At 46.9% G+C, this 11,963-nt stretch overlaps 2 protein-coding genes across 2 annotated transcripts; both read left to right on the top strand.

Moving 5' to 3' along the window:
- Nucleotides 1-651: 651 nt before the first annotated feature.
- OR52W1 (olfactory receptor family 52 subfamily W member 1) lies at nucleotides 652-1,614 on the top strand. The gene is given in 1 exon segment (XM_014782412.2): nucleotides 652-1,614. A coding segment is annotated over 1 exon segment (963 nt).
- A 5,218-nt stretch (nucleotides 1,615-6,832) lies between these two features.
- On the top strand, nucleotides 6,833-11,850 carry C7H11orf42 (chromosome 7 C11orf42 homolog). The gene is made up of 3 exons (XM_004418342.3): nucleotides 6,833-6,904; nucleotides 10,652-11,450; nucleotides 11,714-11,850. The coding sequence occupies exons 1-3, from the start codon at nucleotides 6,833-6,835 to the stop codon at nucleotides 11,842-11,844; spliced, it is 1,002 nt and encodes a 333-aa protein (XP_004418399.1). The 3' UTR covers nucleotides 11,845-11,850.
- Nucleotides 11,851-11,963: the final 113 nt, after the last annotated feature.

Here is an 11,963-nt window from a genome sequence, read left to right as displayed (position 1 = left end):
ACATCCAGCTTCACTCCAGGTCCCATCTGCCTCTCCCTCCTGTTTCTCCCTTTCTCTCTACTCTCCTCCTTTCTTCTTGGAGGGTTGGTGCCCAGAATGTTAAAACTGAGCAACACTTAAGGTCATTGTGCCCACCCCCATTGTAGAGCTGAGGAAGCTGAGGCCCAGAAGTTCTGCCTAAGGTTACACAGTCAGGAACAAGATCAGCCTGAGGACTGATCCCAATCCCACCCAGCACTGGCTTTCTCCTCAGCTACAGACACTGAGACTGACTCTACTTGGATCCTGAGGAAGAAAAACATTCATCTCAGCTCCACTCTCAGCTGACCTCCAACTGGAGGGCTTCTGGCTGTACCAGCCACTGCAGCAGTGAGCCCCCACTTCCTCACTACCACTGTCCCCTTGTTTCCCCCCTACAATATTCATGGGCTTTCAGGGACAAAGGATTCTCTCATCCTAGCTAGAGTTGTGACCTTAATTATCCATCCAAAATCCCAACCAAAGGTTATAACCCTGTGATCCTCCCAGCCCTGCACTACCCCTACACATACCTCATGGATGGGTCTGTGCCACTGTGACATCCCCAACCCTTTGCTCTTCTCCTAACAGGAGTCATGCCCCCATGAGCCCTAAAGCTTTGCCCCCCAAGGGATGGCAGAAGCTCCACAGCCCAACTTCACCTTCCCACATCCAAGCTTCTTCATAATGATTGGCATTCCAGGGCTAGGGGGTGCCCAGGCCTGGCTGACACTGATCTTTGGGCCCATGTATCTGCTGGCCTTGCTGGGCAATTGAGCACTGCTGGCAGTGGTGCATATAGACTCCACACTGCACCAGCCCATGTTTCTACTCCTGGCTACACTGGCAGCTATAGACCTGGGCTTAGCCACATCTATAGCCCCAGGGCTTCTGGCCGTGCTGTGGCTTGGGCCCCAGCCTGTGCCATATCCTGCCTGCCTTGCCCAGATGTTCTTTGTTCATGCGCTGACTGCTGTGGAATCTGGCGTACTGCTGGCCATGGCCTGTGATTGTGCTGCAGCAGTAGGGCGGCCACTGCACTACCCTATCCTAGTCACCAAAGCCCACGTGGGGTATGCAGCCCTGCTACTGGCACTGAAAGCTGTGGCTATTGTTGTGCCTTTCCCTCTGCTGGTGGCACGATTTGAGCACTTCCGAGCCAAGACCATAGACCATGCCTACTGTGTACACATGGCGGTGGTAGAGCTGGTAGTGGGTAACACATAGGCCAACAACTTGTGTGGGTTAGCACTTTCCCTAGCCGTGTCAGGTATAGATATTCTGGGCATCAGTGGTTCCTACGGGCTCATTGTTCATGCTGTACTGCGGCTGCCTACCCAGGAGGCCTGTGCCAAGGCATTTGGTACATGTAGTTCTCAGATCTGTGTCATTCTGGCCTTCTATGTGCCTGGTCTCTTCTCCTACCTCACACACCGCTTTGGTCATCACACTGTCCCAAAGCCCGTGCACATCCTTCTCTCTAACATCTATTTGCTGCTGCCACCTGCCCTCAACCCTCTCATCTATGGGGCCCGCACCAAGCAGATCAGGTAGCGGCTACTAGAAATTTTCACATTCAGAAAAAGCCAGTTCTAATGGGCAGTGAAAACAATGGAGCCTGGGGGTGGAGGTGAGGGAACATTCAAAGGAGAGTCTGGGGTCTAGAGGTGTGGATTATGTCATCTTTGTCCCATTATCTGCATATGACTGTGATAGTCACTCAATAGATATTTGCTGTGAAGCTTCTACTATGTGTACCACTGGCATTTGTAGACTTTGGCCTAGCCATGTATCCTTCTTGGGAGGAGGCAGGAGGCAGAGGGCTACATGTTACCATGCAGGGAAAATAAGAAAGAAGATCAGGGAATTACCATGGGATCATGGTATATAAGATTTAACTTAAAGAAACCCACCCCCCCACCACCACCACCATCATTTTAACCTAAGTCTGCCCATGTTCTTATACAAAAGCTCCTCTAGAGATCCTGGGCCTGGGGGTCTGGGAAGAGTGACACTGCCTCTGGAGGAAAAATTCTTAGGTACTTGTCTGGGATCACAGCCCTCTCTATTCCTGCAGCCAGATTGTTTTCAGCCTATCCTTAGGGAAGGAGTTATACAGGCTTATCCCCCACCTCCTGAGAATCTGGATAACGTGCCCTGACGTCCCAATTTGGCCAGGACACTGAACCTTAAGATATTCCCAGTTCAGAGAATCCTCTTGGTCTCATATGTAATTGCTATCCTCCCAACCCCCACTCTCCCACCAAAGTCTTAAGAATTAATGGCTACAACTTCTCTCCCTGGGCCTGCAGCTTCAGAGGTCAAAGGGTCCAAATGAAAGAAATTTTGATATCCCAGAAAATAACCACTTCACCTGCTTGCCTGAGGTTCCGAGTCACTGTGGTCTCTTACCCATCTGCCCTTCTGTGCATCCTCAGCCAAGAATGTAGAATTCTCAAATAAAATCCTCATCAGTACCCCTATTTCTCCTAGCCAAAATCACTAAAAGCACATGATGTTGGTGCAGTATGATGAAATAGGAATATTTCACACTGCTGCAGCTGCCAGAGAATAGAGATATTAAACAGGAAGTGTTACGATGTTGACCAACACGGGATGCACTTTCAGCTAAGACTCCACACTGGAAGGGACATTGCACAAAAGATCTTTCACATCAGCATAGAGTCCAGAATGAGTATAATCTCAGACAAAAGGCAGAGAGTCACTGTTACGAGGTCAGAGAAAGCTGCAGGCTGCACAGGCAGACCCAAGCTCCGTGGGAAAACCGCAGATATTGGAGTTAGCCATGAAGACCTGAAGCCAGGAGTAATGCTGACCACTTGGGGCAGGTAGCTGGACCAAGCACCATGGGATACCACACAGAAGAGGCTGCAGATCTGAAAAAGCAGGTGATGCCCTCTCCAGGGCCACATGGGGTCTCACCTGGTCCTCATTAATAAGGTTCTGAAGAGATAGCCCAGAAGCTCTGTATGATTTTCAGAGGTGTTGCCACACTAAAGCCAAGTGGACAAGGAGGAAATCTATAGTATTGCTCAATTCGAGTATGAGCTCAATCATTCCCAAGACTAATCTTTTTCATGAACTTCTGAGCTAAAAATTCCTCCAGGCAATGATTTTGTAGATAATTGTGACACAATTCTAATCCTAAAGGGTCATGAGTCTTTAAGATGTTCATATCCTCTCAGGGATTCCTTTTCAATAGATCTATCCCGACAAAATAATTAGAGATGTGAACAAAGATGTATGCAGTAAGATATTTATTATAACATTATTATAAAGAAATATATTATAAAGAACTGTATGTGTGACAGTCCTGTGTCACACATACACATGCCACCATTTTTTGCCTTTCCCCTCTAGTATACAACAAAAGAAATTATGTGCCACCAATGTTCATAAGCAATGAATTCTGTCACCCTCCTACCACAGGAAGCCTCTCTTCTAAGGCACTTTCGCTCCCTGGTTGTACACAACTCCCGAACGCAGCTGATTCATAGCTATACATCGTTCACTGTAAGAACTTTCTTCCTTCCAGCCAAACATCCACCCTCTTGGACATTTGTATTTTGCTTTGGATTGAGATTGCATACATACCTACCACATGATGTGTTTAGAAGGCTTTACCGGTACACTTATTCCTCAAAACCACCTGAGAAACAATTATAAGCCCATAATCCCTTATCTACAATTCCAAAATAAAAAACCTCAGACAAAACAATAGTTTTTTCATAACTTTGGCCCAAAACCTGACCTGAACCATCGTAATTGTATTTATTGTATTTATTTCACTCAGTGTGAATATTCATACAGTTAGCTGCAGAAATATTGTTGTGTTTGATTATAGGCACTGCCCTGAATCTCACTGGGGTATTCCTTTATATATGATAAAGGCACTATTTTCCCTTTCTAAAATCTGAAAAATTCTGAATTCCAAAATACATCTGACACTAAAGGTTTCAAATCAGGGATTAGAGACTTGTATGATTGTCCCTGCAGCCTGAGAGAGGTGAAGAGACTTGTTAGGGCTCTTCATTACTCTAAAGTCTTGGTTATCAACACTATTCTATATTTCCCTAGAGGTTCTTGCAGAGAACCTCATGTTCTCTGGATAATCAGCCCCTACCTGTTTGTTCCCCTCATGCTCTCCACTCCTGTCACCCCTCAGATATGCTGATGATCTGCACCTTCTTCCCCATGGAGACCCCAGAACATGCCACACTGGAGGCAAACTCATGAGCAGGATAAGGCCCAAACAACCTAGCCCTTGGGCTCATCAACTCCATCCAGAACTCAGTTGTCATCTGTTTTCCTTTGGCAACTTTCAGTCTCAGACTCCATGAGCCAAAAGGAGAGACAGACTTACTTAATGTCAGGCTAGGGCAGTGTGGAATCTAGGGAGCACAGAGAATCATGGTAATCAGACAGTAAAAGAGAGAAGAACGAAGGTATGACCTTCTGGCTGAGGAGTTCATCAGTACTCAACTTCCCCTCTGAGCCTTTATGAAAAATCCAAAAGAGATTCTCATCCAATTTCACCAACAGTCCATCATCCCCACACCTACCTCAGGCACTCCTTTCTCATTCTGGAACCCCCTCAGGATATGGATGTGCATCATTCTTTGCCTCTGTTTATCAATAACTCTCATCATCTCTGTACCTCTGCATCTCTGTCTCCTTGCGCTGTCAGTTTTGCCCCATGTCTGTGTCTCTTGTCCTTGTACCTGTCTTTTTCCCTCTACCTCTGTCTATCTCACCCAGAATTCCTTTCTGGGGGGAGGAAAGGTGTCAACTATACTATACCAGGTGACCTCTCCTTGTCAATCATAATAAAAAATGTGCTAAAAGGCATTAGGAGGAAGAGACTTGGTTTCACTTGTTTTAAGAAACTTGCGGTTTCTGATTTGGTCTATTGCTGCTCTCCTCTCATCCTATCCATTTCCTTCTCACTACACCACTTTGCATTTCCATCTAGCATGCACCCCCTGCACCACACGGTCAGGCCAGCAGAAGAAATATGCCACTTTCTCCCTTCATCAAAAGGAACTACTTTAATGGTTTGATGGTTAAAGCTGGAATCAGGCAGACTTGAATTTGAATCCCAGATCCTCCAATAACTCACTGTTATAACAGGCACTAATTTATTTAACCTCTCTGAGCCTGTTAAGTCACTTGCAAAATGGGGAAATAATAGTAGTTGTCCCTCAGTATCCGTGAGGGATTTGTTCCAGGAACCCCAGCAGATACCAAAATACATGAATGGTTAAGTCCCTTATATAAAATGGCGGAGTACAATGATTACAGTTGGCCCTCCATTTACCTGTGGATGCAAAACCCACGGATACAGAGGGCCGACTGCACCTACTTCAGGAGGTTACTAAAAGGATCAACTAAGATAATGCATTCGAAGTGTTTGGCACAGCACGTAACATACGAGTTCAACAAATATATGATATTAATTCCTCTCCTAGAGCATAGGTCATGCCCACTGTCAAACCTCTGCTCAAAGACTTGGCACCCACACCCTTAGCTCTGTCTAGGGAGATCCGCCCTCCCCTGAGGCCAGTTATGTCTCCTTTAGGAAATTTTTCTTGGCAACACTCTCTCCCACCACTGTCGGACCCTTCCCTGTGCCCCATACTCATACCACCTCGGCCAGCTCAGAGGATGGCCGACTTTGTGGGACAGCTGTACATTCTGGGCTGGGATAGGGGCGGGTGTTCCCCATACACAAGAGGTCTTTCTAGGCACACAGGAGACTCTCCAGAGGGACTCGAGAGAAGCTTCTTTCGACAGATAAGGGGCAGAGTGGGAGAGCAGCTACCAGAAAGGTTCTCTAGAGTGGTTCTGATCCAGGGAAAAACCACTCTTCTTCTCCAGCAAAACATCAGGTTGAGATCTCTGGACAGAGACACAAGGGGAAATCACACACAGATCACAGTTGTAGAAGAAGAGTACCCACTAGACACAGATCAGCCTAGCATAAGGAGTGGAGGATGAAGAAAAACTTCTTCAAATTTCCCTGGGTGATTCTGGCTTCCTGAAAGTTCTCTCCAGTTACTAAGGTAACATTATCCCAATTAGATTCTTGTTCTCCATGTTGTCACTGCTCAGCATAGCACCCTCCTACACACATACCTGGTTTTCATTGCAATTGTAACCTACTCATTAATGATGGGTTTCAACCTAGGCTGCACATTAGAATTGCCTGAGGAGCTTTTAGAAATCCTGATGCCCAGGCATAATGCAGACCAATTAAATCAGAATCTCTGTGGGTAGGATCCAGGCATCAGTAATTTTTAAAGCTCCCAGGTAAATCCAAAGCATGTCCAAGGCTGAAAACCACCGCTTTGTTCTCTGTTTACGTCCTGATCTATACTTCTCCCGTGTCCTTCAGGACCCCAATCCAACCTCACGAAGGACTCATCTATAGCTGACAAACGGCATAGCAAATTGCTTCAATGAGGTTGCTGAAAGAAAGAGAGGCCTGATCCTGTTTCCTTAAATGAACTCAGACCAAGAACTACACACACACACCACACACTAAGGGATACCTGCATTTTCCTCCCCTAAAGCAGAATGGATAGGTGACTCAAGAGTATGGACTCAGGCTATGGGTATACTGAGGCTAGAACAGTGACTGCCCTCTCCCCGCGCAAGGCCCCATCACTCAGCAGGACCTCTATGACCTCATGCTATAGTAGGTCAGCGCCTAAGGCCTGGGGCCTCCCCTTCCTGGGCAGCTTGGGGTTCCTCTAGCAGCCACTGCCCTACCTAACCCCTCCCACACCCCACCATGTTGGCTGGTACCCCCCACCTACTAACACTGGATGAAGCTGATGCCACCTGGACCCTCATCAAGGATAAGGTAGGTAAAGAAGGAGGGCTTAACAGGAAGTAACAAAGTGTGACCTAGATGGGTCTGAGCAGCTTATGAGTAGGACAGGATAGGAAGCCTGAAGACAATAATAACTAGCATTTACTCAGTGCTTGCTTATATACCAGGCACTGCACTAAGTGCTTTGCACCAACTGTCCAATTTAATCACAATTGCAAAAATAGTAAGAAAGGTTCCTAACGGCAATGTATAGGGAGCTATGAGAGCACAGAAGAGAAGTGCTAAGTCAGGGGTAGGACTTAGGAGGTCAGGAAGGCTTCCTGGAGAGAGTGACTTTCTAGCGAGGCAAGTAGGAATTATTCACACACAGAGGGAAGAGGAATACCTGGAACATAAACAGTGCTTAATAAACACCTAAATGAGTTAATGAGCAGGTGGGTGGGTGAATGAACAGTGTACTAATTAAAGGTAGAGCATATGCAAAAGCCAGGAGAGCAAAAAGAAAAATACGTATTTGTGAACTTCAAATAGTCCTCTAGAGAAGAGTTCAAAGTAGTACTGAGTGGTGAAAATGAGGTCGAAGAGGTATAAGGGCTATTCATGAAAGGCCTTTTAAGCTTTCTAAAGAACCTGAACTTTACTTTCTACTTCCACAGAATGAGAAATTTGGGTTTTGAGGCAAATATGTAGATTTCAAGGACCAGGCAGATCTTAGCTTTCTGAGTTGTAGGTATCCAACAAATCCCACCAAATCTAGATGGCCACAAATTTCTGAAGTTAGAGAATTTAGGGATCAGGCTCTGGTTATGGATCTGAAGGAGAGTGAATATAAAGCGCTTGTAGAAGGCAGCCCTCCAAGTTTAAAAGAACCATCCTGAAGTAGTGCCTACTACACTCAAAGCAGCCTCAATGGCATGTAGCTCCCATTCAAAATGGAGTAGCTGCTCACCACAAGTCAGCTTACCAGGGAAGCAAAGACAGAAGAGCTAAGGTCGTCTCAACGATTAGAATAACTAGTTTCAGCATGTAAGTGGCTGGTCCTGTACTAGACCAATCAGAATTAGAGTGAAAATAAATGGAGTCTTCAACCATTAGTAAGGTACACTATCTCTGAGGATCAAAAAAAACCCTATCTTATTTAAATGGAAAATTGTCAAGAAATCAGGGTGGAGACACACAGGATAAATCACTGGCAGTATGTGGCAAATTCAAGGAGTAGGAACCTTTGAGCGACCTGTTTTCCTATCACCAAAACTGCTGACAGTTTATTGGGCACTTTGTAGAACATCTGGCTAAACAGAATGTAACTCAAGAACCCCCTGTTCAGAATTCAAACCAATCAAGATAACCAAAGAAACCAAAGATAATCTTCCACCATCACTTTCCTGGGCTGCCCCGGGATATCTAAATTTGCAGGCCTCTAAATTCCATAGAACTTCCACCCAGAAGTAAAAGTACAGTGAGAACAGGTAGTGGTCTCAAATGGTGATTCTACCAAGAATGCAGTCACCCTAGCATAGAAATGACCACCTTATTTTTCCTATTTTAGGATAATCACTGGGCCCTCAAGGTAAGAAAGAGTGCCTAATATACCTCCATGGTAAATTCATGTCTATATTCTGGGAAAGACTCTCCAGCTAAATCAGGGATTCACCTTTTAGCAGAAATTTGGACCATAAGAACCAGGTACTTTAAATGTCACACTCCTGTTAGAGGGACCTCTCCTGGAGACACTCCCATGTGTCTCATTTGTATAGGATCCTAGGCACCAAAGGAACAGCTAGGGTAGGATTCTGAAGTTATGCTTGGTGACTATGCTTTCATTGTCACGGGGCAGAGCATTCTATATAAAAATGCCAAGCCACCAGTGTCCTGCTCTCACACCTGGAAATCCAACTGGCCCTTCTCAGAGCCCTGTTCCTCGGCCTGATGCCCCAACCCAAAAGTAAGTGTTTCATGTCTCAGTGAAGCAAAGGAGAAGGAATGACGGGAAATTCTTCCACACAGATCAAGAAAGAGCACCAGTTATTTCCTTGGCTGGGTGACAAAAGAGAGTAGTCTTCAAGCTACCTCAGCTTATCTGAAGGGCAGACACTCCATCAGTCAGCCACCCTCCTCTTACAGTAGGAGGCAGCACTTTCAAAACAGCTTTATGCGGCAAAAAGCTGATCAGCCTTAAGGGACCATTGGTGAATTCTACCAGAAGGCCAGTAAAGTGGGCACAGACAAGTGCACAGACATGTGCGACTTGCGAGTCGGGGGAGAGTAGAGCACACAGCATTTTAAGAATAGGGCTCAAACATGAAAGGGGCCCAAAGAGGGAATCTTGTGCGCCACTTAGCAGAATACAGAGCCAGAAGCCTCAGCCAACAATACCCTGGATGATTTGAGATCATACCTAAGTAGAATTACTAGAGAGGATCTTACAAGGTTTCCCAGTTGATCATGAAATTAAACTTTACACAACTAGGTGTCCAAACCCAAAAAGGCCAGGACACAAGGAGGACAAAACCAAAAGGAACTGGAATCTCTAAGATGTTGGAACTAGCATTAAAAAGATGAGGCCTCAAGTCCCTAAAAGAACTATCCCCTGAAACTAGGACAGAAGGTGTATACTAAGAAGAAGGTGTTACAGACACAGTGTAAGAAGGGACATTCCAAACCTATTTTCTGTGTACTCATTCTTGGTTAACGACATCACCCATCTAACCAATCACCTAAGAATAACCCTTGAGGATTCCTTTTCCCACACCCCTTAAGTGACCAAGCTCTACTCATTCTATAACCTAAATATCTTCCCCCATTATTTTAGTTCAGAGCCTCACCATGTCTTGCCTGGAGTATTACAATAATCTTAACTGATTTTTCTCTCTCTCCTTACTTTACGCCTTCCTATTCAAAATTAGCTTTCTAAAATGTCTATCTGATCCTGCCCCTCCTAACCAGAGCCCTTCAAACGGCTTCCCACTGCCCTCAAGATAAAATTCCCATCACTCAACATATATACAAGGCCTTTCATAATCGAGTTCCTGTGTGCCTGTCCTTCTTCATACCCTACATTTAGGTAATATGAAATTACATGTTCACAAATGTGCCCCTCTTAGTTTGTAAGTTCAGGTTTTTTCACTGGCTGTTCCCTCTGCCTGGATTGACCATTCTCCTACCCGGTTAATTCCTTGAAAGCTCAAGTATTACCACCCAGAAACCTTCTTTGCTCCTCTTCTAAGATAAAGGCTGTAAAATCACTTCTCATCTTCTCCACAGCTTGCTCTCTATTATTTTACTTAGCTGACTACTGTTTACATTTTTGTCTCCTCCATTAGACTGAACTATATAAGGACAAGGACAAAGTTCCATTCTTTTATGTATTCCCAGTATCTAGCAGACTCTGACACTTAGTAGACATTCAAGATTTTACTACAGGAGAGAACTGGAAGATAAGTAGTAAGTACAGTCAGGTGCCACATAATGACATTTCAGTCAACGACAGACTGCATATACAATGGTGGTCCCATAAGACTAGTACCATATAGCCTAGGTGTGTATTAGGCTAGGTTTGTATAAGTACACTCTATGATGTTCACACAACAACGAAATTGCCTAATGATGCATTTCTCAGAATGTACCTCTGTTGTTAAGCAACGCATAACTGTATAACAGTCAGAGCATGTTGTGGAGATGTAATCAAACAGTGACAGTGGGAGGGTCAATCTAGAGTAGGCTACCAGGTAACTCCTGACCGTAACTGTTTCTGACCTATAAACTGGCTACCTGCAGGTTATTGAGGACCACTTCGGGCCCAGTGTAGTGGCAGTACCTTTCCTGTCTGATGCAACCTGCTATGACCTATTGGGTGTGCTGGTGAAGCAGTCCCGCCCAGCCCACACCCGCCTGGCTTTGCCAGGTCGGCAAGGACGGCGGGCACTACAACCAGTGGGGCCGCTACCAAACCTCCTGGAGCAGGCAGGGTCTGAGGGTGCCTTTGCCCACTGCACTCGGGAATACTCACCAAACAGCCGAGCAGAGACAGCCTATGAAGAAACGCGATTGCTGGACGGGCGGCCCTGCCGGATCCGCCTACATATGGGTGGCCTGCGCAAGAGGGTGGCCTTCCTGCTGCTGCCACCAGGGCAGGTGAGCCTACAGCAGACTCTTCCCTGGCTCCGAAGCACCCACAGCATCTATGTCATCTACCAGGTCTTCTCCTGTTCCTGGCTGCAGCTAGGGCTGTTGCCTACAGCCCGTGAGCCCCAGCTGCTCCGGTTACAACGGTCACTGCCTGTTGCCTTCTCCTGCCTCAAGTTTTCACTGAAACCCAAAGGAGTGCTAGGACCGCAGAAGGCCCTGACGAAAGACCCACTGCCGCATGGGGCCAAATGGATCAGACCCAACCTCAGCATCATGCCATCTCTGGCCCCCACATCAGCCCCTGATGCTACCCTTGAAGCTGCTGATGTGCCCCTACCTGTCCCAGCCCCACCTACACCACCTCCCCAGGAAGGGCCAGAGGGCAGACCCACCAGATTCTCCTACAAGGGTCGAAACCCATTCCGAAGGGGACCCCAGATGCTGTCAGGTACTGCTAGGGGAAATGAAGATGAGAGGGATGGGACAAAGTGAAGGGAAAGGGCATGGGGAGCATAGTCCAGGAATATGTGGGGCACCATAACTCCACATTGGACCCTGGTGAGGGGGATGGACTGAGTTAGCCAGGGGAGGGTGAGATGGATGCATGGTCCGGGTGAGGGGGTGGGCACAGCACAGAGGACCAGAGGGAGGGACTAGGGAGGCACAAAGACCAGGGCATGAGTCAAGCTGTGACTATCCCCAACCTGGCAGAGAACCGGCTCTTCAGCCCCCGCAGCCCCCCACCAGGAGCCCAGGGTGGGGGCCCCGGGGACCCCGACCGGCACTCCATGTCCCTGCCCCTGCTGCAGGGTCTGTCCTCGGAGTTCGACAGCGACGACTGAAGCTGAAGCGAGAGATGCAGGGGGTGAGGCCCCTAAGATCTGTCATAGGGATACTGGTCCCCAATAAACATCAGCTGCTGCTCCCCCAAACCATCCTGGGCCCATGCTGCTTCTTCCTG

This window comes from Ceratotherium simum, chromosome 7, assembly GCF_057802395.1.
Source record: "Ceratotherium simum simum isolate JZ-2026a chromosome 7, ASM5780239v1, whole genome shotgun sequence".
Taxonomy (NCBI): Eukaryota; Metazoa; Chordata; class Mammalia; order Perissodactyla; family Rhinocerotidae; genus Ceratotherium; species Ceratotherium simum.
Note: the sequence above shows the minus strand (reverse complement) of the source record. Positions and strands in the feature narration are given on the sequence as shown.

Coding starts and splice junctions, on each gene's coding strand:
- C7H11orf42 (XM_004418342.3), top strand. CDS start 6,833: ATGTTGGCTGGTACCCCCCACCTACTAACACTGGATGAAGCTGATGCC. Junction 6,905..10,651: donor GGACCCTCATCAAGGATAAG/GTAGGTAAAGAA, acceptor GGCTACCTGCAG/GTTATTGAGGACCACTTCGG. Junction 11,451..11,713: donor GGGACCCCAGATGCTGTCAG/GTACTGCTAGGG, acceptor CCAACCTGGCAG/AGAACCGGCTCTTCAGCCCC.